The sequence below is a fragment of the Fukomys damarensis genome, unplaced genomic scaffold (assembly GCF_012274545.1).
Source record: "Fukomys damarensis isolate Sample0158 unplaced genomic scaffold, DMR_v1.0_HiC HiC_scaffold_31, whole genome shotgun sequence".
Taxonomy (NCBI): Eukaryota; Metazoa; Chordata; class Mammalia; order Rodentia; family Bathyergidae; genus Fukomys; species Fukomys damarensis.
The window spans coordinates 18,416,519-18,443,761 of record NW_022900943.1 but is presented as its reverse complement, the minus strand read 5'-3'; the positions used below and the strand labels follow the sequence as shown (position 1 = coordinate 18,443,761).

Here is a 27,243-nt window from a genome sequence, read left to right as displayed (position 1 = left end):
AATCTTACATTACAAATGCTTGCCTTCCTCATTATCCTGAAAAATCGAAAGTTCTAGCAAACTGGGCTCACATTACCACAGGACAGAAACTCACTGACGCTGGTCTCGGTACCGTCTCCACTCTGCCCACGTTACTTTCTCCATCTGTCTCGCCCCAGAGCCTGAGACCCTGAGTAAACACGGGGAGAGAGACTGGGAGCGAAGACGGGAAGGTCGAGATGAAGAACACTCAGAGCCAAGGTAAATGGCAGGATGTACACTGTGGAAAAACAGCTGGTGACACGTTAAAACATTCAGACGATGAGGATCTATTGTGAATGAGAAAAACAGCGAGGATTTATAAATGGTCATGTCTTCTGTCAGGAGGTCACACTGTCACCCTCAGCAAGCTACTGGGACCGAGTAGTTCACTTCAGTATCCACGTGAAAGCGGGTCAAAAGGTAAAAGGAACTGTTTACAGCAAAACAGAATGCTTACTGGGAAACCAACCCATCAGCAGAACCTTCCTGTTACTTGGAAAAGAGCTTGGGCTTAAAGACTGGAACGTTATGGAACTGTAGGAAGCCTTAGGCTTTTGCAGTATCTACCTCAGTCCAGACAACAGCAGTGATAACCCACGTGCAAGTAAAGCCTTGCTCGTCTTGTGGAGGCTTTAGGCTGCTCCAGTTCTCTCACAGCCTTACCGTCCCATTTTCCTTGCAAAGAACCAGCCGACATGGCCACCAGGGGGCGCTGTTGAACACCACATTCAGAAATAATCAGCGGCTATAGGCTCTCCTGGCTGTCATTGAGGCTTTTTCAAGGATTTACACCCACCTGTCAACCTAGTGCTAAAGAAATGTTACCTGGGATTATTCTAGCCTTGCTCTTAGAAATGAGAGCTATTAAACCACAAACAGACAAGAAATAAAGCATAATATGGGAAAGTGAAAGTGGCAGCACAGGTCCCAATAATTTCAAAGTAAAACCTTTCACTAACAGGTCTTGTCTTGAATTATGGAGCTCATGCCTTCAGTCTGTCTTGATCTCCCTGTTTATTCTCCCCTACTCCTCCAGCTGGGCTCCTGGTACCCACCCTTCTCCTCCCTACTCTGCCAACAGAGGCCACGGTCAGGTCAATCTAGGGGGCAGGAGGAGGTGGCAGAAGAATTCACCCTGAGAAAAGCAGGCATGCGTTCCACACTCACCCAGTTCACTCTTAAAGGTGTGATCCTGTGGGAGGATGGAGTGGGAGTTCCGAGCAGTTCCTCCACCCACAAACCAGTTCACATTGGGATTCCAGCGGTTCACAAAGCCACAGAGATGGTTCTCTTCAAAGTCACATTCTGGTGGGAGAGAAAAAAATAACCGCTTCTTAGACAGACAGTCACATGTGGGGATACCACTGCTCACTGCAGAGTCTGCCTTTAAAGGTTTCTATTCTTCTTCTTCTTCTTTTTTTTTTTTTTCTTTTTTGGCCTTTTGAGATAGGGTCTTGCTAAGTAGTTCAGGCTGGCCTCGAACTCACTGAGGAAGCCTAGGCTGGCCTCGAACTCAAAGTGATCTGCCTGCCTCAGCCTTCAGAGTGCTTGGATTACCGGTGTGCACCACCACGTCTGGCCTACTCTCTTCTTTTACCTGCTGGAACGTTTGTGCCAGGACTGGACCCCGCTGCCCCAGAAGAGATCCTGAGATGAACTGGGCTCCCAAATGGTCACTGCCTCTTTGAACTGTGGCCTTTGCAATTAGCCATGAGCCAGTGCTGCTGCGTATGTGAACTGGAGACGACCTTCCCACCTCACAGGACCGTTTCTAAGTATGGACAGCTCCCAGCACAGTGCCAGGCACGTGGTACAAGCTGGCCATTTTCGGCATTCATCTCTGTCGAATTAAATTAAAATTATCTTTTGTTGCTGGGGATCAAACACTCCCAGGTTCATCATCTCTATTTTTTTTTTTTTCTTCCAGTACCAGAGATTGAACTCTGGACCTTGCGCTTGTGAGGCAGGTGTGGTGCCACTGAGCTAAATCCTCAGCCTTTGACACTCTCTTTTAAGGCACTATTTAGGCTGTGCTCTCAGCTCTAGAGATTTTTCCCATCATTTTTATTTCAACCGGGTAGCCCGTTCTCCATCTGTTTCTCTTCTGGTTGTGTGAATAATGCCCAGCATTAAGGGGTATGTTTCCTAGGCCCTGAAGTGCTCTGATTTTCTTATCAGCCGGCACCTAGTTAGAGTTGGTAGTTATTGTGGCTCTGGGCCCCTTCTGCAGCTCTTGAGTAGAGAAGAGAAAGCAGATGAAGAGACCTTTCCTTTCTTTTTAGTGCCACTGAAATGTTTACTACAATTTGTTCCCCAGCAACAGGCTCCTTTAGTGGGAAAAGAAATTCACAAACCAATGCCTCCACTGATTCCAATAACACTGTAATTTAAAACATGAGAGAAGATGCCAGGAATTTAGCTCAGTGGTACTGGTGCCTGCCTGGCAAGGGCAAGGTCCTGCGTTCAATCCTTGGTACCAAAAAACCAAACAAAAACAAGAACATGAGATGATGGTGCTAACCATTCCTCACTGATTCTCTCAACCCACCCTGCCCTTCTCCACCACCTCTGTCCTCCAGAGGGTGACCTGTCCAGACTGCGTTCTGCCAGTGGAGGGTAAGAGCAGAATGACACCCAGGGCTAATTCCCCCAGCTCCTCCCGGCCATGGTGCCATGGCTTGTTACTGACGGCACAGCCTACCGAAGAAGCCCTTCACATAGAGCTGTGGTTTCCAGGTTCTAGGGGCCCCTCCTCCCCTGCCCCTTGGGGCCTAAGCAGGATAAAGGCTTAGGAGTCATTACCGCCTCTCATCCACTCATCCTGTGCCCTCCGCCACAGCGCTCTCCCTTGCTGGCTTCTTTACCACTCACACCTCTGTGGTGTCGTTGATGAGCTTTCCCCAGATTACTCAGGTTGACTGCACCTTGGTTTCCACCTTCCTGCCAAGATCCTCGCTGGCAAAGTTATCATTGTGTTTTTACATTGGCAGGTTTAGAAAATGGTCAACCAATGCCCAACATTCAGTGTCAAAGGCTGCGGCAGAGTATAATAAAAAGCAAGATATTTCTCGGGGTGCTAGGCACTATTCTAAGCATAATATATGAATTTACTCCTTGGAGCAGCCCTTTTAGATAGGTACTATTGCTAGTCTCATTTTACAGATGAGGAACTAACAAAATAGCTACCCACGAAGAAAGGAGAGTTGAGAGCAGTGATTGCACCATTTAACAACATTAAATGTTGTCCTTCCTTTTGTTTTAAACAAGCTGAAAGCCACCAGATAATTTGAAGAGAGGTAACGGTGCCCAGCACCTTGCCAATCACCCTCATATCTACGATCTCATTAGTGTTCACAGGAATCCAACAAGGGAAGCATTTTATCCCCATTTTACAGCTGAGGGCCTGAAAGGCTCTGTGGATCGATGGAACCAGCAGGCGGCGCTGCGAGGTGAGACTAGCTCTGGGGGGGGGGGCACCTAGAGCGAGGCTGAAGGAAGAGACTACTCCCTTGCCCAGTATCCCTCTATTTTCTTGCCCTAGAACTACCCCTGGAGGACAAAATGGAGAAGCGGGACTCCAGGGAACTGGCAAAGCTTCCTTCTGGTTCTGAATTGTTTTAGACTCTCTACTCGCTTCATTTCCACATCCATTCAACCTCTGCAGGCCTGAAAAATCCCTCAGATCTACCGACTTTGTTTCTTTTGCACTGCGGAACCCCAACTCAAGAGGTTCATTACGGCCCCTCTGCAGGATCGCAGTGTAAGGTTTTTGCTAGCTCCTACACCTACATACTTTCCTTGTCTCCAGTTCACCGGCCCCACTGCACTCCACTTCCTTGCTGACTGTTACCGTACCACACTATAACTCAGGCAAGCCAAGCTCTCTCTCTAGGTCCAGCCTCAGGCAAGGGACTCCCTGAGTAGTACAGATCCTCACTTCAAACACCCAACCCAGCCCCCGGCCTTTGCCAGAGTGTGTTCTGGTCTTTCTCCCCATGGGGTCTGCCCAGAGACAGCCCTCTCCTTCCTACTCGCTGCTCCTCGGTACCCCTGACCTTCTCTGGTTGCACTTATTACATAGCCGATATGGCCAGAGGCAGAGACAAGATAGTGAGCACCCAGAGGGCAGGCGCTGTCCTGTCTTCATTCTCTCTCAGAAGCTGGCATGTAAGGGACACCTAACCAACCCTGCCCAAGCAGAGTCTGTGGTAACTGCAATTAAGACAGATTAAAACAGTGAGCCAAGAGAAAGGATGGCAAGCAGGGAATACCAAGCCTGCTTTTCTGGCAAAGGCTACAAAAATCAGTTTACACAGACCCAGAAATGAGCTGAGACTCTCTTGGGTTTAGGGTGGCAAGACTGAGGGTACAGTTGCTGTATCTACTTTCCTATCATTAATCCAAGCAGCCCAGGGAAAATGCTAATGAGCCTTCCTACGCTAAAGACAGAGAAACAATGTCCAGTATTCATGTGACCTTAGCAAACAATTAAAAACTATGCATTACGCAATGTGTTCTACAGTACACTTGGTCTTTAGGATTGATTCAGTGTCTGGGGCAACAGCAGATTTTAGAAAAAAACGTTCGTGTTCTAATGCAATGAAAATGAAACTCACCAATACAGTAGCCGGTGGTCATCTTGATTTCAAAGAGGGCAATGCTGGCTGTGTTTCCCTGTCCTAGGATACCTTCTATCAAAATCTGTACAACATATAAGCAAGAAGGGGCATTAGGTTCCAAAATAGAATGTGCTTTTCAGCTGTCAGGAGCTGCTCAGACTTAAGGCAAACAAGATTGCTAGCTTTAACTCATTGCTACCAGACAAGAATCTCACTATGGACTTTATTGAAATCATGTGTGTGCATGCATACATACGTGTGTGTGTGTGTGTGTGTGTGTGAACATAAACACATACCTATATCCTTTGAGCTTTGAGGTGAGCAAGGTTCCCATTAGAAGCTTGTTTTTTGCTGTTATCCCAACCATTACCTTCTCCTGTGCCTTTGGTGGTATTAGTTGGTGATAGAGAAAAGTCCCTGGTCAAACCCATTCTGAAAATGGTCAGAAACCAAAGACGGGGGACTCAGGGGTAGAAACAAACCCCTTTGGAGGAAAGGTAGGAAGCCCAAATCTCAGAGTGATGGGAGATCTCCACATGCAATGGAGGAGGCTCACGAGTCAAAGTGAGGTTGCTATGCTTTCTACATTTCTATTTTATATAAAGAACAGACAGCAGCATGAACATTTATGTGGCTGATTTCAAGGAATGTTATGGTTCATGTTGGGACCTGTTACTGAAAGCATCTTCTGTGGCTTTAGCCCGATATTTTGCAACGAGGCTGGAAGATTTAGGAAGTGATAACTGTTTGGAGGATGGTGTGAGAGAGAGAATTCAGACCTTCAGCAACTGACTCGCAGGAAGGGACTCGAACAAGACAGGGCTGTAGGAGAATGCAGTGTTTCAAAACTTTTCTGAGAAGAAGGATGAGACTGGGATCTGAATGGCAAGTTAGGAAGGGAGAAAGTTTTTACGACGGTCCCACTGTGACCTCAGCGACATATTCTTGCTAAATATTACATTTCATAGCCAAATATAGCCAGAGCTATTCTCCTTCCCTATTTTAGTCCTCCCCCAAAATCCTTACGTTCTTTCCTTCCTTTTCTAGCACTTCTGACAGAACAACTTTCCCCTTTGAAAAGGAAACAGAATGTGTCCTGTAAGCATCTTTCCTCTTTCAAAATATTTCCTTTTTTCATTGTGTTATAGTTAATATCTTGCTCAGACATTGTGGAAAGGAAACCACTAGGAAGGCAATATAAACACATACCACATAAAATTTAAAAGAACAAAATAAAAGCAGAGGAAAGAAGAATACTGCCTAAAGTTCACGAGACAAACTATTTTCATTGACAAGGTTAGCTCAGCCATCATTTATGGAAATTCAAATAGGTTGGAGAAATCTGGGAGGAAGCTCTTTTAATAAGTAGAATATTAATTTACATTACTAATCATCTCCTATGATATATCTAGCCTCAATGGCAGAAGTTTTTACAAGATTTTTTGTTGATAAAGCACTCATTGCAGGTACCACATCGTCCTCCTAAACTCCACCTACCTTGAACTTTTTGGAACTGTTTTGTAAATCCAGGCTTGCTATAAGCCAGCTGTCTGAAGGTTCCTCAGCTGACCAAAGCAAGCGATCAAAGCTTTCATCCTCATATCTCACATAGAGGTTCAGCTGGCTGGGACCTGACAGAGACCCTGAAGATGTGGTTATCTGGTAGACCAGGCGGAGGCAGCTCCATTCCTCAGCCTGCAGTTCTGAACTCAGCAGTACGGCTTTCTCCCCCTGCTTGGCGAAGGAGGTGTCCACATAGACATAATGGCCTGGAAGGAGAAAGCAACACAGGGAAGAGATCAATCTCCTGGTTACAACTTAGAAAAAGACATGAGTATGGTCCGGCACATCCGTGGGCAGACAGAGCGCGCAGGTGCATTTTGTTAGCAGACTGGAGGTTGCCTGAAGGGCTGCTGGATCGCTGGCCTTTGGTGAAAAGGAAGAGACAGTCCGGCAACACTGAGGCCACTTCCCCATGTGACAGCAATGGCTGGAGCTGAGCAGTGCTGTGCCCTCAGAAGGTGGCACCTACTCTCCATTTTGCCTGATTCCCCATCACTTCCTGTTAGAACTCCTGACACAGTGTCTGCTGCCTTCCATTGTCTCGCAGCACTCACTTAGCACACTACACCCTTCTCCCTGCTGCCCATACGCAAATGAGTGCGTAGGTGCGAGGAGAGAGGGGTGCAGCACAGAGAGGGGACTCCTGAGACTCGAGTCAGAATAACTTAGTTCACTCACCTTCCATAGCTGCCCTCATACCTAGTGATTAAATCTGCATTGACTCTGCATCATTATGTGACACTACATCAGTTTGGTTACCTCACACTGGATCTCGGGTGTTTGGGCAGAAAGAGTTCAGTGTAAGCTGTTTTTAAAAAATTAAAAACAAGACTTCCTTCCTTAAATCTCATAGGTCTGATAACTAAATGACAACGTATATGCAAAACATGCAGCACAGAGCTTGGAAAGCCGTGGATACCCTAGGATAAGTACCCATCGCATCCTCTTCTCTTCCTCCCTCCTCTTCCCCCGTTGACTTCTCCTTCCCCTTTTCCTTTTGCCTCCCCTTCTTCCTTTCTCTCTCTTATTGCTATTGGCCTTCCTCTTCCTTCCCATCTCTCTCGATCCTTTTCACATTGACAAGTGGTATTCCCTGGTTGCCCCAGGATAATGAACAGTATTTTTAGGAAAAATTTAGGGAAGGAAAGTCATGGAAGCCCAGAGCCCCAACTTGAGCCTTCCAAGCCCTACTCTGGGCTCCTGGCTTCCTACACCAGGGATCTAGTTGCCTGGAGGTCTTTGGAGATGCCTCTCCCAACCTTTGTGGCCTACAGGTTTTCAATCTCGACCCAAGGCTCTCCCATTTTTGGCCAGCATTTAAACTGCTGTCTTCCATGTTGTCACTGCACACCCCACCCCTGGCAGTTTGGGGTCTGTAACGCTAAACTGTTACTACACAGGCCCTGAAATAGTTGCTTTTCTTGATAGTCTTCCCACCCTGGTCCCAGTGCCTATGTCAGCCAGGATCCCTGCCTCTGTGGCTAGCACTAACAGGCCAGCAGCAGCTTGGTGAATGACCAGCCTCACACATGGGGCACAGTCAGGCATTGTCTCTGAGAAGCCTGATCTGCTGGGTAAAAGGTTCTGAGACAGAGCTTTATCTCCATCTGGCAATCTTCTTAATATAGCAACTACCCACCAGATACAAAGAGCAACTGCCTCTAGTGCCAACCCAGGCATCCACTTGAGAAGTCTGGCCTGGCCCTTGCATCCACTGCCGCCACCACCTTGACCTCCTACGCACATCCAACACTTACTAGGAGCCAGTGCTGCTCTGAGTGAGTTCTAGGCATCTGCTACCAACTGCAGGGCCTGTTGTTAGGGTTTTATGTTACTAAGCCAGGACTCTTGACAACAATGTTTTTTAGTAAAGTGTGGCATCATCACAACTTGAGGAAACGTAGTATTATCCTACTGCTGCAGTCTTTGTCACCACCCCAGAAGAACCTGTCTCTCACTTCTAAGCAGGCTCCTAAGTGGGATGGAATTGTGAAAGGGTTTCAGTCTGCATTTCAAATCTTCTCCGAGGAAGTAGAGATTTAGGAAATGGGGTATAGAAAAGAGACATAACAGAGTCCCACTGGGTCCTGTCAACATTCACATAAAACATCAAGTTTGCAGCTCCAAAGGTCCAATGCTCCGTAGGGCACTTCTCCCTCTTCTGTCACTCTCCCACTCCCTCCTTTTCCAGACTCTAAAGCAGAGTACCTCAGTTGGAAACAGTACTTCTCAAACTTGAGCCCAGAGGACCCTGGAGGGCTTCTTCAAATCCAGACACCCCCCCCCCACAACCTAATTTCCAATCCAGTGGGTCCAGGTGAAGCTGTGTTCCTAACTGAATGCATTTCTGAGAAGCATCAGGTGATGCTAAGGCTGCTGGTCTGGGGACCACATTTTGAAAATCACTGAATTATAATGTCTGACAGAGAAGAAGGCTCATTTGCTAGATACCTCTTATCTACCCAAGAAAGTACAGGGGTGGAAAGGAGGGAGGAAATGGTTCTACTTACAGGTCAAACTCACATCTAAGTAAACGTGTGCCATAACAGGTGCACAGGGTCCATCTGCTGGAAACTGCTCAACTTTTCAGTAAAAACCACTAAAAAATCTAACTTGATATTCTTTCTCAACATACCAGATTGTACCGTAAACATAAACTAATAACCTCTTGTCAAGAGCCTTTGAAGTACACAGCTTATAAAATGTAATATTTAAAATATCTTGATACACTGTATGATGAATGCCAGTGCTATGTGTTGAGTGAGTTTTGACATCTCAGCCAAAAATGTTGCCTTTTTCAAAATATTGGAATCTTGCACTTAAATTATGGATCTCAAATTCATTCTGAGGTCATGTTGTACGGCTATGCCCAAGAGCTGTGCCACAGGGCATCCAAGGATTACATGTCCAGCTCATTTTACATTTACTCAGCAGAATAATGTATTTCTCTCTATCGGTTAGGTAGGCCAGGTGCTACCACCACCGCCAAGTTCAAGGTAAATTTTGAACTGATTCAGGACTGCGAGGGAGCCGTGGCAGTGGAACTAAAGACACATGCAAAGGAGAACTTCCAGAGCTGTTTCAGAAAGTGGAAGGAATGATGGGAAAAATGTGTTTGAAGCTATGGGCAGACTTTGAGAGGAATGAATGGCAATGTATCTCCCTATTACAAAATTGAGCTTTGGCAGCCAGAAGATGTACACTCATGGGCCCTTTAATTTCACATCACTCAGAACTTATTCTCTCTCTACATTATTTAATATATTGAATATTTAGATGTTCAAAAAGAAAATGGTCCCTAAACAATCTTGATGTTAAAAAATTAGTCATTAAAAGATCTGTTATACTATTTGGTGGGTATTTTGCTTTAGTTGCAGACATGAATTCAATGTACATCTTTCCTTTTTAAAATTTGTATTATACTATTATTCGTAACTCTAGTGGAGTGAGTTTTCAACACTGTGCCTGCCAATATACCTATAAAACCATCTGCAAGTGTCCAAATGAACCCAAATTGCTGGTCATAAATTTGATAGTGCCTTCTTTTCTCCTTTCATGAAGAAAAGGTAGTATTTTGACAATTATCCTCCAATGAACTACTACATATTTCAACTAGGTGCCACTTAAATTTATTTTACCATCAATAGCTGATCAGAAAGAACTAAATATTTTTAGAAAAAAATGAATAGCAATATATCTTTTACTATAAGTTTTCAATTTAATATTTGTCCTTTTCGATCACACTTTGTAATTCACATTTCATAAAATTCACCCTTTTAGTGTAATTCAGTAGTTTTTAGAATATCCTTAGTTGTGCTATCATCACTACTAATTCCAGGATACTTTTATTATCTGCAAAAGAAAACCCTATGCCCCTTAGTAGCCATTCCTCCTTCCCTCCCCCAGTCTCTGAAAATCACTAATATACTTTATCTACACAGATTTGCATATTTGTGAAATTTTATATAAAAGAATCATATCATATGGGTTCTTTTGCGGCTGGCTTGTTTCATTCAGAATGTTTTTGAGGTGTATCCATAATATATCATTTAACAGAATTTCATTCCTTCAAGGCTGCATAATATTCTAGTTTACAGATATGCTATAATTTCTTTATCCATTCGGTAGTTGATGGAGATTTGGATTGTCCCATCTTTTGGCTTTTATGAAAATAGTTTTGCTATGAACTTTTATATATGAGTTTTTAATGCAGACATTAATTTCAATTCTCTTAGCTATATGCCTAGGAGTTGTTAGGTCATACGGTAACTGTATGTTTAATTTTTGGACAAACCACCAAACCTTATCAAGGGGCTGAACCATATATCTTCTATTAGCAATACTGAATATTCTAAGTTTTTTATATATTCACCAATACTTGCTATGGTCTATTTTTTCATTGTCATTTTGAAAAAGGTGAAGTGGTATCTAATTATGTTTTTGATTTTCATTCATCTATATTTATATCAATATCTATCTATAAAGCTATAGAACATCTTTCCTATGTTGAGTTATAAGGTTTTATATATTCTGATGTTAGACCTTATCAGATGTATGATTTACAAATATTTTCTCCCACTCTGTGGTTTGTCTTTTTACTTTCTTGATGGTTGCCTTTGAAGTATAAATATTTTTCAAGTTTGATCAAATTCAATGTATTTTTACTTTATTTTTTTGTGTGGGCCTTTGGTGTTTGGTTAAGAAAGTATTCTCTAAAGTCTGAGGTTTATATTTCATGTTTCCAGCTAAAAGTTTCATGGTTTTAGATCTCTGATTTGGTCTTTGATCTTCTCTGAATTAATTTTTGCCCATCGAATTGTCTTGTCATCCTGTTGAAAATAATTGAGCACAGATACAGGGTTTATTTCTGGACTCCCACTTCTGTTCATGAATCTATGTCTATTCTTACACTTGTTCCACAGCATTACTTACTCTAACATTGTAGCAAATTTTGAAACTGGGACATGTGTGATTCTTCACTCTTCTTTTTCAAGGCTGTTTTGACTTCCAAATCCTCTGTACTTCCATATGGATTTAGAGGTCAGGACAGAAATAATATAAGTTATACCACCATGAAGCTCACTGCTACCAATATTAAGCTATTTTCTTGGATTTATAGAGTGTTGTAAATTTTTACTTAATTTTCAGTGTCTGGAACATCGATTTCACTATTTTTGCCAATTTCCTTATTATGTTTATAGGCAGAGGATTTTCTAGGGTCCTTACTACACATAACTGTGACACCATTCCTTTTCACCATCTTTTTAAATCAGTAATAACAGAAAATAAATGCTTCAAAGATGGTAAACATGAATAAAGAAGAAAAGGCAGAGAAAGGCTGAAATCACATGAGGATTACGAGGCTCGTTGTGACACATCAGGTTGAAGATCTGGGGGAGATTTCCTAACCACACTGTGGGAGGCATGTCAGGAGGAGAGGGAAGGATGCATTTCAAATACTGCTGCTTAGACAATCTGAACTGAGACTCATGAGACATTTATTGGAAATGATAAACTCTCTAATGTGGCAGAAAGGGCCATACAAGTCTAATCAGATTTTTTTTTAAAAAAGGTGAGCCAGCAATCAGAAACAATAATTAAAATATCTCTTCTCAAAGAGCTGACACCACACTCTCCAGGGTGTGAACATGTGTCCTTGTCACATGCAGGCATCAGAATACAAAAGAAAAAGCTCCACTGTTTCTGTGAAGGTAGGGTGTGAGAAAATGAGGTCATACTCAGTTGCTAGACACATCCACATAACCAGAGCCTAAGCATCAAGGCACAGTCTGATAGGTCTAAGTACAGGTTTCAAAGAGGCAAGCCAGTCAGGATGCCTACCATGGGACTTCTTGGAATTCCTGGAATTTCATTAGCTAATGAATGTACAGTAGCCCCACCTCACCCACAGTTTAACTATCCATGGTTTCAGTTCCCTGGAGTCAACCACAGTCTGAAAATATTAAAATTCCAGAAATAAACAGTTTATAAATGTTAGATTTGGAACCATTGCAAGTATTGTAATGAAAATGCATGTCACCCCTCTCTGTTGCACTGGGGGCAAAAATCATTACCTTGTCCAGCATTTCTAAGCTGTGTATGCTGCTTATCCATTGGTCAGTTAGGAGCTATCTAGGTTATCAGACTGACTGCCATGGTATCACAGTGTTTGTGTTCAAGTAACCCTTATTTTGCTTAATAGCCATGAAATGAAAGAATGGTAAAACCAGCAATTTTATTACAGTAACTTGTTATAATTTGTCTACATTGTTATTATTGTTAATTTCTTACTATGCTTAAGTTATAAATTATACTTTATCATAGTAAGTATATATTGGAAAAAAACATGGTATCTGTAGGGTTTGGTATTAGGAACCCACTGAGGGTATTAGGACATATTCCTGTGGATAAGACAGGGTGACTCTAGTATCTTCAGGTCTGATGATGATGTTGGGGCAACAATATGGTTACAGTACACCTCACCCAAGACTTACAATGTGTAACCTTGGTTTAGGACTTGATCATACGTATGCTAACTACATCATTAGTTTCTTTATCTGCAAAACAGGTATAATAAATGAATGGAGTCTTCTTTATACACAAGTTAACATTTAGAAAGTCGATGTACTAAAACAAAAAACTAAACTGAAACCACCCAACCACTACACACACTTACACATGATATATTTTCCATGTGAAGAGCCACTAACTGAAATCTATCATCCAATTTTCAAAGTATATATTTCCATCCAGAAAGGTAATTTGACTATGTTGAACATAAAACTGGTATAGCATGTAGAAAATCATGTACACTGTTCTCCATGCTTAATTGAAGAAACTTTCAAGGGTAATTTTGACAATCCATAGTTGTCATCTTTTGTGTAAGCCATGACTTTATATCAGTGGGATGATTGGGCAAACCTGATGGAATGATGTATATAACATGATTTGTAAGTGGTATTGTTGATTGTTAATTATTTCTATTCTCATCATCAGGGGAAGGAGTCCTTTAGTTGTTCCAGAGATAGTGAGAAATTTGCACTATCTTCTTATATTTTTTCCCAGTGTGGGTCAGAGCAAATATTTCATTGCTGACATGAGAATGGCCTTCATTCATTTCATTTAAAACTATCCTTTGATTTTGAAATCTATACTTCTGTCCTCTTTTGTATGGGGCTCCTCCTGGTTTCATCCCCTGCAGTTCTGTCTTCACAGCTGAGGCCCCTGGTTCTCAAAAATACAGGATCATCTGAAGTGGAGACCAGCATATTTACTCCTGGGCTAATTCTTGCTGAAGTCTTTAACCCAGCTCTGATAGTAGGGAGTGCTTATATCTCTCTTTTGTTAGCCCTTAGGGCTTGACATATCGAAGACAAAGATACTGCCTTCTTTTCGGCAGCTCCCTCTCCAGGTCTGAAGTCTAGCTTCTGAACTCAGGCTTGGATCTCCTCGCCTGATTTCCTGGGTGACTTTCTGCCTGCCTCCCTCGGTCAGGTCATGCCCCTGGAAGAGTATGGCGGAGTAGTTAAGTATGGATATCATCACACCAGCCAGATGGGTATTCAAATTCCAGCCACATCACTTAGAAACTGTCACTTTGGGCAAATTATGTTGTTTGAAACTGTGTCACTTTGGGCAAATTATGTTGTTTGAAACTCACTTTCTTCATTGGTAAATCGGGAATGCCAAAGTACCAACAGCAACATTTTAAATACAATTAAATATGGTAACATAAGTAGAGCACTTAGCGAACTGCCAAGCTCTTAATAAACGTTGGCTCTTCCATTTCCAATTACCTAACCAGCGTGCTCCTTGGGAGGGTTAGATCACCTCGTTGTCATCTCATCTGGGACTTGCCCGATGCTCTCTGCTATTTGTTTTACCTGCTGCCATCACCCTACCCTACTAATACCAACTTTGGCTATCGTCATAGTGCTTGCTCCCCTGCTGCGGACATCTTTTTCTAGACCCCATCCTCTCCCAGTTTGTCCCATCCTATTCTCCGATTGTGTACTATGCTATGACATTCACCTCTGGGATCAACCAGCTAATCAAGCAACCTGGGCAGTAATGCATGCAACACATCTAACAAGCATTTGTGAAGTCTCTACAAAGAAGCAGAACACAATTGGAAGAGAGGAAGCCTCTATGGAAATGAATCCTCAATTATGTACAAACCACCAGCTCACATTCTGAAGGCATTGTGCTTTCACTGCACATCAAAGACTTTGAAAAAAATTTAAAAGTCAAATTTCTGAATACGTATAGGAAGCACAATGATTGTAGGTCTTCTCAAAAATGGTTGATAATGTTATTAGAAAATTACTGGAAGAGCACTCCTAAAATGATAAAACACGATTAAATCTTTGAGATCATTAATATCTGACTTTTCTCCCTTAATTAGCTTCGCAATTATTAATAAAGTTAGTGACTATTTCTAGCAAAGTGTTCTGTTCTAATAATACTTAAAGAAAAATCACAAGTATTGCAGAGGAGAAGGTTACACGGGGACCCGGACTGGGACAGGAACTGTAGTTGTGGTTCTGCACACAGAGCCACAACTCAGAAGTTCAAGGCTGCAAACAGTCTTGAGAACCACCTGATAACATGCTGGAAACAGTCTGTTTTGGGAAAGTATATGAATAACTAGAACCAGGTGTTCATAAAAATATTTTCTAATGCTTTTCTAGAGATAATCTGTAAGGAACTAACTGTTTATTCTCATGGAAGTACTGTGCATGTACTAATGAAAGCCGAGGTTGGTGAGAGTTGGCTGCTGTGCGCCTGTGAGAGCTTCAGCCCTCTATTCCTCGGCAAAACTACATTCCTGCTGTCTGGCTGTCCTTCGCATCCCCAGTGACAACAAACTATCTAGGACTTCTGTTTCATACATAGCAGAGCAGCTCCCTCTCTGTTATCTACTGAAAGTCAGCCCTCAACACGAGGGTTTGTAAAGACAATAAAAGAAGAGGAATATTCTCAACTTTGGTGAAGTCTCCAATTTTACCGTTACCCCATATCATTTATTTATTAGATCACTAACTATAAGAATCATAATATGAATCATGAAAATGAAAACAGACAGGCTTCAAGAATTCATTTCAAATCATCAGTTAAGAAACAAAGATTCAGTTCTTCGAGGAATCTCCACACTGATCACCACTGTGGTTGTACTACTGTACAGTCCTACCAACGATGAAGAAGGGTTCCTTTATCCCACATCCTCACCATCGCTTGCTGTTATTTGATTTTTTGATAACAGCCATTCTCTGTGGGAAAAGATGATACCTCAGGTGGCCAGTGATGAGGCATTTGTAGGTAAATGGATGCACCTTGAGACCATGATGTTAAGCAAAATAAATCAGACATAAAAGTTTAAATAGCACATGGTTGCTCTTATAAATTAAAAGCAAAATAAAGAATGAATAATAGAAAGTAGAGAGATTTTTTTTTCCAAATAGGAAGGGGAACAAGAGAAGGAGGGGAGAGGGAAAGGGATAAAATGATTTAAAAAGAGACTCAAAGAAAAATGCAAACAACTTTTCCAAATGGGAAGGGGATTCAGAGTCGGAGGGAACAGGGAGGGATGGGAAGGACAGGGGACCAAAACAAAAGAATTAAAATGTATTACGTACACGTACAAAGTCCCCACAATAATCACTGATGTATGTTCCTCTCATGTTTGTCAAATGACCCTACGAGGTGGGAATTGCTGCTTTACAAATAGGGAAAAGAGAATCATAAAAATGAAGTCACTGTTGTAAAGTCACAGCTAGTAAACCAAGATCCAGCTTTCAGTGTATACCTTTCCCCTTGCACCTACAATCCCCAAATAGTTCCTCATCTATTTCTTTTATTAGTTCATCTTTTCATAATTGTATATGTTTCCTGGGGCAGAAAAAATTTTATTCCTTTTCTGAATACTAAGATCCCCAAGTGATGGATGTTTTTGTACAGAAGCTTACTTGGGCTTCTTTCTACAAATACCATTCCAGCTAACAACTTAACAATCAGATGAAAGTCTCTCCCACACTGCCTCAACTATGAAAGGTTTGGAAACATGTCATATTTTCTAAAATTAAGGTATGTTTTATAATTGAGCCATAGTAGCGCACCTCCTTTTCACTTGCCAAAACGGAGGGTGTAACTTAGAAACAGTGGCTACAGAGTAAGCGATGTGTGCCGGCATTTTGGCTGTCAGAGAAACCCTCACAATCTTGGACTCAGAGGACCCCACCAAACATGCATGTAAAAGTCTTGGGGAGTAATCCCAGCACTCAGGAGGCTGAGGCAGGAGGATCTCCATGAGTTTGAGGATAGCCTGGGCTACAGAGTGAGTTCAAGACTTGTTTAATCTACATAGTTAGGCCCTGTCTCAAAAAAAAAAAAAAAGTATTGGGGAATAGTGAGATGAGGATTCACAGAGCTACTCAATACAAGTGCTTTATGAGTGCCTTGCAGTGAACAGAAGGCACCACTGCATTTTATGGGCAATTTATTTCCACAAAGCCTTTGGGCTCATAGCTGAGGGACAACAGGGTGCTGCATACTGTCCAACATAGACCAATCCACCAGACTCTCAATCACCCTGCTGGTCTCTGCACAGAGATTTTTCAAGAAACATCCCTTTTCAGTCAACATTTTTGCTAGGCACAGCCTCTCTTCTCCCCTCTCGTTGCCATGGGAAGTCCATACTAATGACCAAGACTCAAGAGACTTTGCATTCTCATTCAATAAAAGTGCATGAAACCTCTGGCTTTAAATTAGTTTCCATGGATAAGGAGACAAACGAGATTTAGGAAGTACAAAATTAAATTGAGATCTCCCCGGAAACCAGTGCACTGAGGCTGGCTGACTGGCAGTGCAACTACGGTATATAGACGGGCCCCACTTCTGGAACGTGCCGGGAGAGATGGCCTGTAATGGAGAAGGAGCAACCAGCTCTTGAAGTCCTATTTTGGTCCTGAGTGGTAAGAAACCCCTCCCAGGGCGAACCCTTCTCTAGAACAGCAAAATGACTCTCATGTGGAGAATTTCAAATACAGTTTTGCTTTATGGAAAAGGAAAGCCTGCACTTAAAAGAGCAGCATACAATTACAATGTACAAATTTCTGTGCTATCCCAGGACACAGGGCTGCGGACGGGGTAAACGCCCTCTCCATGTGGAAGTTGACTTTTCAGTGTTTCCAGTACTCCTGGTCAATGTCCCTTGGCTGGAGAAATTCATTAAACATCAGTCATTACACAGCGCTCATCTTCAAAATGAAAACAATTTCCTTTCCAAATTCATTTACAAATAAAAATTTACTTTTCTTACCAATGGAGCCAGAGTTTTGCCCATAACTGCGAAAGCTTTGTGGAACCTTCTGTGTAGAGACTGGAAGGCATGTAGATGACCACAAGTGTGAGGAAAGGACTTTTCTCTGGCGTCACTTACAATTAAATGGAAGCCAACCCTGAGGCCCGCTGCAGACTCGGTGACCCGAGTGTCACTGCTGGCCGGCTGCATCTGCTCGGGCCTGGAAGAGGTTCACTGGGACAGATCACACTGACTTCTGCCCTTGACTGATGCAGCAACTTCCCCTCAACTGGGCTGCCTGGCATCGAGGAGTGAGGAGAAATGCCTCAGGAAGGCTATGACGCTTTCTCCCTTAGAGGTGGCCTTTGCTTATAAACTCTCATGGAGGCAGAATCCACTTGTGGGACTCCTCAATGGTTTTGAAATGCTCTTTCCCTATTCCCTTCTTGGAACTTTCTATAACACTTTGCCCCTACTTTCTACTTGCTGCCTCTCGGTTTCTGTGGTATTTTCTACCCTTATGTCTTAGGTGTTTACATTTTGCTGCGTCTGGGTCTAGTTTCCTTACTCTGACGAGTTGTCCTCTGATTAGCAATTGTTACATGCCTGCCTGACATCCATTCCCTCCTGCTGCCTCACTAAAGACCCCCGATTTGATTCGGGCCAGCAATATCTCAGGACATAGAAGTGACATCGTCATGCTACCTCTGCATTCAGGGCAGTCAGTTGTCGGACGGGGTTGATTCAGCTAGTACGTCCGTGTCCTCTCCCTTCCTTCTTCCACCCAGCGGGCATGTGGAGCCGCAGTGGCCCCCTTAAGACCAGGAGGTGACTAGGGTGACCAACTCACCTAGTCTGGGTCTTCCAGGTGCTAGAATTGAAATTCCCATGTCTTGGGGGACACCCACCCCCGATGCTGAGCAAACCGATACTGTGGTCACGCTAGCAGGTCACCGTGAGAACGGAAGCTATCACTGCGCCAGGGAAGGAAATAGCAGCTGCGTTCCTGATCACACGGCAGTCTTCTATCAGACTGTATTTCCTAATTCTATGCCTTTCCTTATGAAAGAAAAAAGAAATAGCAGTTTAGACTATTTTTATTTAGTCTTTTCTTCTTAGGAAGTCACATTATCTCACTAACTCGCTACCTTCTCAGCTTCATTCACACGGCAGGGATCCCAAGTCCGTCTCTCTGGTCTGATTCCTTGCTAACTTCCAAATCCATCTATTTCACTTTTTGTTGGGAGTCTCCCCTCGGACATGACAGAGAGACTTCAACACATCCTCTTTCCTCCAAATCTGGGTCTCCTCTCTGTTCCAAGTTTGAGTGAACAGAACTCCCAACCACCCAAGAAATTTCAGTGTCTTCGCTGATTCTTCCAACTCCTTCCTCCAAAATTCTATCCGTCCTGATGATTTCTTTTCCAGATCTCTCTCAACATCTTCTATTCTACCAAATTCCCTCCACTGATCCAGTCAAGGCTTTTGTCTCAATTATTGCAACAGCCCTCCAATAGGTCTTCCTGTTTCAGTCTTGCCCTTCTCTGATCTGATCTCTTCACAGTTTCTATCATGGCAACCTGATACTAGTTCCTATCCTGAAATATATGACAGGCTCCCACGGTCTTTAATTTATAAAGCTGCAATGTTTTAGCAGATATATTTAGTTATACCTTTTTGTTGTCTACTTGGTACCTATGGATTTCTTTAAGGTCTTCTAGAGAAGGTTTCTAGGGTCTTCACTACTTTCAGGCCTTCCTACATGCTGATTATTTTATCTGGGTTATGCTTTTATCTCCTTTCCCTCATACAACTGACTCCACTACTTACTGTTTCCTTTTTAGCTTACTCTATCTTTATTAAGGTTTCAGATTAACAAGAGCATCATGCATAGTTGTGCAATGGACAACTATATAACTGTCTGCAGTGGTCTTGTTTACATTCTGTTTTTTCTAGGCAGCGTTTGCTAATCCACCTACAGACATGGCTAGATGCCTCTTCTCAGTGCTTTCTTAGCATCAGCATTAAACTTCAAGTTTTATTTGTCTAATTATTTGCCTGTATTCCTCACTAGGATTAAAAGCATATAAGGGTACATACTATATGTCTTAAATAAATGAACAAACTCCTTCCTGATGGTATGTTTCTTTTTTAATATAAAAGATGTATTAAAATAATTTTTTATTATGGAAGTATCTCATTAGATTTGAATTTCATAACGATTACTCAAATAGCTGTTATTATAGGGAATACGATAGTGAATGAGAGCTGTAACTTCACTGGCAGTACATGGCATACTTATTACTTTCACATATGCCCCCACTATAAATATTTTCTGAAACATAAATTCCCACTATACCAGGATACACAGAAAATTATTAAAACGCACAATTCTTTGCCTTCTGGAATGCAGAGCTTGTGGGAAGGATTCTGAAAATGTTTCAAGTGTGTGACATTTCCAAATTAAAGAGAGCTATAGTTTTATCAGCTTCTAATTTTGAGAGTCCCAAAGTGCAGAGATCAGCAGCACATGGAGAAGGCCGGTGTGGTTCCCCCTGACAATGGGGAAATTATTCTCATATCATGGTGAATACTGTAAAAGCAGTCTTTAAGGATTACAAAGCATTATGCCTGGCAAAGGGAAGACAAATGCCAGGAGGCGATCTCCAGGGTAAACAGTCTGCTAACATTTGAAACCACTACCCAGATGTCTTTGTGCCCTTTTACTTAGGTTTAAACCCTGCTGACCTCAGTGTTAGTTTTAGCAGAGAAGTTTACCCTAGCAACTACCAAAAGGAAACCAAGCGATGAACCCACAATGAAAGGTCATGGAGCATTTGGAAAGGGAGCTTTGTTTTACATAATATTTAACAAAGTATGAAAATACAAGGAGAGGCTGCTTTCTCTTATAGACCAGTTCTCAGAATACATCTTCCATTACATGATTTGCGAGGTGGGAAGATACTCCATGGGAACACAAGTGTCCCTCTATTAAAAGAAGCACTGGTTGATGATGATATCAGAGGAAAATGGGTAACTGGATCCATTTGCAAGTCCCACAAGTGCACCTGGACAGGGAAACGTGTGCTCCTTCAATGGGAAATGTGCTCGTTCACCAAAGTCTAGTTCTCTGTCTTACCAGCTTGGCTAGTGACACTGCTGAGAGCACAGCTGAGTATATTTGCTCATGTATTATTCATTGCCATTTTGTCAAGCAAAAGGAATTATACACATTTCAGCTTCATTCAAACCAGAAAAAAAATAGGAGTGGCTATGACATTTTTACCATGGTGCAGGCAAATATATAAATCTGAATCTATATATGTATATATACAAACACACATATATCTGTAGCTGTACACATACTTTGTAGTTGTTCATTTCAAATTCTGCATTTTATGCCTCTTATAAAGTTTAAGTAGGAACAATATTTCCATTTAAAAAGAAAATATAGGGGCCAGGGATTTAGCTCAGTGGTTCTGCCACCTGCCTCGCAAAGTACAAGGACCTGAGTTCGATCCCCGGTGCCAAAAAGAAAAAATAAATAAATAAATAAAATAAAAAGAAAATATAGCTGCAGAGGTCAATACATTTCTTTTTTATTGCATTGCATAGGAAATCTGACATAATACTGGAGCATAATATTAGAAAAGAGAGCTTAAATAAAAGCAAGTCCTATAATACCTGTAAAATGAATATTTAGGTCTGGATTGGTGGCTTTAAGACTTTTTTCTAATATAATTGAACTCAGAAGTCCATCTATGAGATGAGCAAAAATAAGTGCCTATATACTTTCAATATAGTTATCTGTTGTCCAAAACAATCTGTTTTCTTCAGCCTCTCTTATGGGAGTACCAGGACGTTGTTGTCTGAACCTGGGGACAGTTTGGAAACCTTTATCTTAGGCGGGCTTGAATCTTCCCACCACAACAGTCTAGTACTGTGCCGCGTGCCTGGCTCCGGCTCTTTCCATCTACTTTGCCAGGTTTGCTGCATGTGTGATCCAGGACACAAATTCATTATCTACATGTCTTTAAGTCCTCGCTTGCGAAACAGACTTTATGAGTTGAGGAGCCTGCGTGCTCTGCACTGCTGATCTGGCACCCCTCACCTTGGGTACACATCGGCATCACCAAGCGGATGTCGATCTGTGCTACAGCCGAGGCCCCCTCCACGCCAGCACCTAAAGCCACTCTGGCTTGAGAAGTGCCCTTTTTCTATATTTGCTCTCCTTCTTTGATTCTAGCACATCTGAACCTCAGCCAGACTACACATTCAGCAAGGAAAGAGTCTGTGTCTGTTTCACTCACCCTGGCCCAATACAGGTATCTAATAAATATGTGCTAACAGAGGGAAGCAGCAGGTCCTGCCAGACATTCACCTAAGGCAAAGATGGCTTAAAATAGGGATGGGGATTTAGCTCAGCGGTTCGGTGGCCTGCCTTGCAAGCGCAAGGACCCGAGTTCAATCCCTGGTACTAAAAATAAATAAATAAATAAATAAAATAAAAGCCACAAGTTTTAAGTCCAAGAACAAGGAGCACTGAAAATGAAATGTTCTATTTTACATTTTTGTGTTATACTCTATATTGTTCAAACAATCCTTAACCAAGGAAATACATGTATGACTACGGGCCTAGGACTTGTAAGAAATCACAGTAAACTTGGAAGAAAGTAAGGCAGTGGCTCCAGTGAATAGTTTGCTATGGAGACTAGGCTTTTGATAACAATTACACGAATAGGAACTACGTTCATACCGTATAATTTTAGAGCATGTAACTATCCATACGGCACCTGGGCTTATTTAAACCTCATAGCAACCCCACAACAAAGTTGGGTGGTCACTGTCCTTCATTTCACGGATCAGCAAGCTCGGCTCAGACAGTGTACGCTACCTGCTGAGCAGCTGGGTTACAGAACCCTCGCAGATGCCCAGGTTAAACGATTAAAAATACTTCAGTATGTTCCAAGCACTGCATGTGTGTTAGTTACTTTTCTCTCTGTTGCAGAGATAAAATACGCAACATGCAAAGTTAAAGGGGAAAGGTTTATCTAGTTTAGGTTTCAGTCCACAACTGGCTGGCTCCAAGGCAGGGTAGTGCGGCAGACAGGGCTTGCAGAGGAGAAACAGTTCATGGCAGCCAGAAGGTAACAAAAGCAACAAGGCAACAAGAGACTTTAACAGTCTTTCTGCTCCTTTTATCTCATTAAGACTACAGGGATTAGGGCCCTGCCACATTCAGCTGTCACACACTCTTAATCCCAGTACCTTCAAGCCTAGCTCTACCATGAATCAATTGCACACTCTAGGTTGAACCACCTCTGGAAAAGCATGGGGCTTTGGGGGACATCAAAACACAAGCCATAACAGCACGAGACATACTTATCCCCCCCAAAATTATTCATTGCTTATGTGGAATTCAGATTTAACCGGGCATCCTGAAACCACAGGTTCTAGGCAGATTCTTTTTCTGTGACAGTTTTAAATTCGAGAGCCAAATGGGCTAAGACCGGAGCTCCTTTCTCCTCTCCTTTCTACCCTCTCTGGTCAGGCCTCAGGATGTGTCCTCCTCCGGCACAGCCCAGGACCAAGCTGAGGAAGGGAAAAGGGTGGCAAAGAATAAAGACAGGGGTGATGTCTCTCAGAGGCCCAGACGACAGTCCACGGGAGCCCATGGTTCATCTATGATGTTAAAGAGAGGAGATACAAAACGGTACATAATTCAACAATATAAGACAGCGCATGTAGCCCTCTCGCTCCGAGATTCTGAAACAATCTTCCTTAGATGCTTTATTCCTGTACAGACACAAACATGTACCTAGTACAGCCTTTGATTTTTTTACAAATGGTTAACACATTATATGCCATGTTTTTCACTAAATATACCTTAGAGATTGTTACATCTATTTATCTATCTAAGGCCAGCGCATAATTTTAAACAACTACATCTCTTTCCACTGAGTATACATATATGCCATAATTTAATTAATTGGTACCCTAGTGATGAATCATTCTTTTAATCTTTAGCTATGGGAGCAAATAGGGAAGTTGATCCTGTACCTACGACTAAGTTAAGATTTCAGAGTATGCATCACAATAGGAAAAAGCCCTAAAAAGGGAATTGCCGAGGTAAAGGGGCATTTAAACTTTGATTAAATATTACAAATTTTCCTTCTTGAAGTTTACCAGTTTTCTTTTCCAGCAGCAATATATGGGGTATTTCGTCCAACTCTATCAATTCAGTGTATGCCCCAGAAGTCTTTGGTATCTGTTCCCGTGACAATTTTTTATCTAATAGATAAAAATGGTGTCCCCATTATAGTCCCATTATAGTCTTTTGATTATCTCTCATTATGAGTACAGTCAAACATCTTTTTCACCTGTTGAAAAGTCACTGATATTTCTTTTGGGTGATGCCCTCAATCCATTTGTTCAGAGTTGTTAGTTTTTCACTATAGATTTACAGAAATTCTTTATATTTAATCTGATATCTGTCACAAGTAACATTACGTTCCTTGCTTCATTATTTGTCCTTGGATCAATGACTTTTTTGATGTAGAACTTGAATTTTGAAATCATACTATAGCAACATGAGCATAAGACATATCCAGGTTAGGAAAAAGGATTATTTTAATAGCACATATTATCCTCATAACTGAAAGAGCCATCTTTTATGGAAGGGTTTTGTTATGGTTCAAGTCCTACACCAGTCACTTAAATCCTTTTTAAATTTACAGTAGTCCTATGAGAAAGCTACAATTGAGTTATTTCACCAATGATTCCTAAGACTTATTCTGGAGCTAAACTATGCAGAATGTCTTCTCAACTTTTCAGTGAATCTCTTTCACTAATTGTATTAGTCAGCTTTCTTATCACTGAGACAGGATACCTAACACTCACAGCTTAAATGAGAAAGTTTAATTTGGCTCGTGGCTTCAGGAGATTCAGGGGATTCCGCCTGGTTGGCTGGCTCCAAGGCAGAAACGTCATGGTGGAAGGGCATAGTGGAAGAAAGCTGCTTGGTTCATGGTGACCAGGAAACAAAGCTGAGGAACAGTGCCAGAGAGCCAGGGCCAGGCACCATAATCATACCCTTTGTCGTACACCTCCATGATCCACCAAAATACACACAGAAATATGTTCTGCTAATTCTGTAGACCTGGGGTCCCCAACCTGTCTGGGGTCTTTTAGGAACTAGTCTACAAAGCAAGAGGTAAGCATGAGCAAAAGCTTCGTCTGTATTTACAGCTGCTCCCATGGCTCACATTTCTGCTTGAACTCTACTTCCCGTCTGGTCAGTGGTGGCAGCATGAGATTCTCATAGAAGCGTACTGGCTTACTTCCTTGTGCACACACGAGGGGCCTATATTGTGTGCTCCTTTGAATCATCCCTTACTCCCATCCTCTCAAGTCCTATCCATGGAAAAATTGTCTTCCACAAGTGGGTCTCTGGTGCCAAAAAAGGTTGGGGAACATTCAATCTTAGTAGTTCCCCCAAGCTAATCAAGTCAACACAAGTAAGCTTCACCACCACATTCCACTTTGTCAACTTGACACCCAAGCACATATCCTTTAATGGTACTAAATTTCCAAAGAAACACAAGGTCCTAATTCTGCCTCACATGATATAACTATCCTGCATACAGATGAAACAATAATCCCTTCCTCTAACTCTCAACAATGCTAGCACTGCTTAAAAATTTATGTCAAAGTCTCCACTGAGATTCAAGACAAACTCTTAGCCATGAATCCACCCAAAAGCTACATAATCCCAAGGTAAAATGGTATAACATTCCCATTCCAAAAAAGAAAGAGTAAAAGGATAGAAAATAATAGGACCATGGGCCAGGGATGTAGCTCAGTGGTTTTGCTGCCTGTCTGGCAATTTCAAGGTCCTGAGTTCAATCCCCAGTACAAAAAAAAAAAAAAAAAAAGGACCAAAGTAAGACTAAAAGAAAGCAGGAAAAACTTTAAGTCCTATAGTTCCACGTCTGGTATTCAGGGTAGACAGTGGTAAGATATGCATTCCAATGGGGGTAAGCAATGCAACTCAATGGCCTGAGGATAGCAGCCCACATGGCATCTCTCTGGAGCTGGCTCTGGCAACAACATGCAGCTTTCTCTGGCAAACATACTATGTTCCTGGCATCTCTTACTTTCTCATGTCTCCAATGTAGCTTTGGCTTTATTCCCACAGCTTTATGCACTAATCTCTCAGGGGATCCTTGCCTCTTCTCCAAGGCCTTCCTTTGAAATCTGGGAGGAAGCCTTCCTGAATCAATTCTTGCATTCTGCATACCAGTAACGCCAGCCTGATGTGGACAATACCAAAGTATACTGCCAGCAGTCACAGTAATGAGGCCCTCTTGGACCATGGCTGCAGCAGCATCTGGGTGCCTGAATGAATAAGCATAGTGAAATGAATCCCAGAGAACCAATTCCCTAAAAAGCCCATCTCAAGCGTAGGGTGGGGGTATCTCAGGGAATCTCTTTTCTCTTGACAATTTTGCCCACTTGAGCCTGTGATGTGGTGGGGCGAGGGGAATCTTGATTTCTGAGATGCCCTTAAGGCATCTTCTTGGTCTGATAAAAAGTATTTGGTTTCTTTTTAATGATGCTAATCTCTTTACCAATCACATCTTCTTTTTCGGCCAAAATTTTGGTTTCAAATTTTTCTGCTTTACTTTTTAGCTAAGTATAGTTAAAAATCAGCCAGCATTACTTATGCCACAGCTTAACCACAAGTATGTAAGGAAGGGGAGAGTGGCAGGCAGTGTGAATTGGGAAGTAGAAGGTGGTCAGGAGACTAGTTTCCCAACTCATCTTTGCCTCTATTTACTTGTGTCTCCCACAGACCTCCATGGGGCCCAGCAGATCTCAGTTGATGGAACAGTAATGCGATAGAGGTTCCTAGACTTTCATTCTGAGTGACTATCTCTCCCCGTATTGCATATGCCAGTCATGGTTATACGGTCCTGCTGAAAGCATGGGTTTCACTGAATGGATCAGCTAATCATTCCAGTTTGGTTCATACTGAGGTCTAAGTAGAGTCAAGGCTCAGCTGGGGCCCAGTGAGGCTGAAATGCCTGGTTAATATTTTCTACTTTATATTAGGAGTTGGCCAGAAGCTGTGGTTAAGAATTCAATCCTTGGAGGGTTTAGCTTTCTGCAGACCAATAAATAAATAAATAAATAAATAAATAAATAAATAAATAAATAAATAAATAAATCAATCAATCAATCAATCTCCCCTATATATGGCTATTACATGTGTCCCTAATCTTAAGAAATGTCCTAAAGATTTGGGACGTTGGTCCTACATGGTGCTGGGAATAAGAGTGTGGCTGGTTCCAGACAGTAATTAGCACTGGGTTAAAAGCCAACATAATAAATAAATATAAATAAATAAATAAATAAATAAATCTCCCCTATATATGGCTATTACATGTGTCCCTAATCTTAAGAAATGTCCTAAAGATTTGGGACGTTGGTCCTACATGGTGCTGGGAATAAGAGTGTGGCTGGTTCCAGACAGTAATTAGCACTGGGTTAAAAGCCAACATAAACATTACTGGCAATACTCAAGGCAGGCAATCTTATACAGCGGGAAATGGGGTGATGTGCTTGGAGGTTTGCTTTGTTTCTTTTCTCAAAACAGTGTGACCATTGTAGAAAAAGCTGAGAAAACAAGAGGACTTGTTGCAAAATCAACTGCACAACACCTGATGTGTATTCACAATG

General features: G+C 42.1%; 1 protein-coding gene across 1 annotated transcript in view; it reads right to left on the bottom strand.

Annotated features, from left to right (window-relative positions):
- Window positions 1–56: 56 nt before the first annotated feature.
- Mamdc2 (MAM domain containing 2) overlaps window positions 57–27,243 on the bottom strand; it is a 76,186-nt gene continuing 48,999 nt past the window's right edge. Inside the window, exons 3-5 of the mRNA XM_033757700.1 lie at window positions 6,138–6,409; window positions 4,638–4,722; window positions 57–1,326 (exon numbers count right to left, since the gene is read on the bottom strand). Of these exons, the coding sequence (XP_033613591.1) occupies window positions 1,112–1,326; window positions 4,638–4,722; window positions 6,138–6,409 (572 nt within the window). The 3' untranslated portion in view covers window positions 57–1,111. The remainder of the gene's footprint in view (window positions 1,327–4,637; window positions 4,723–6,137; window positions 6,410–27,243) is intronic.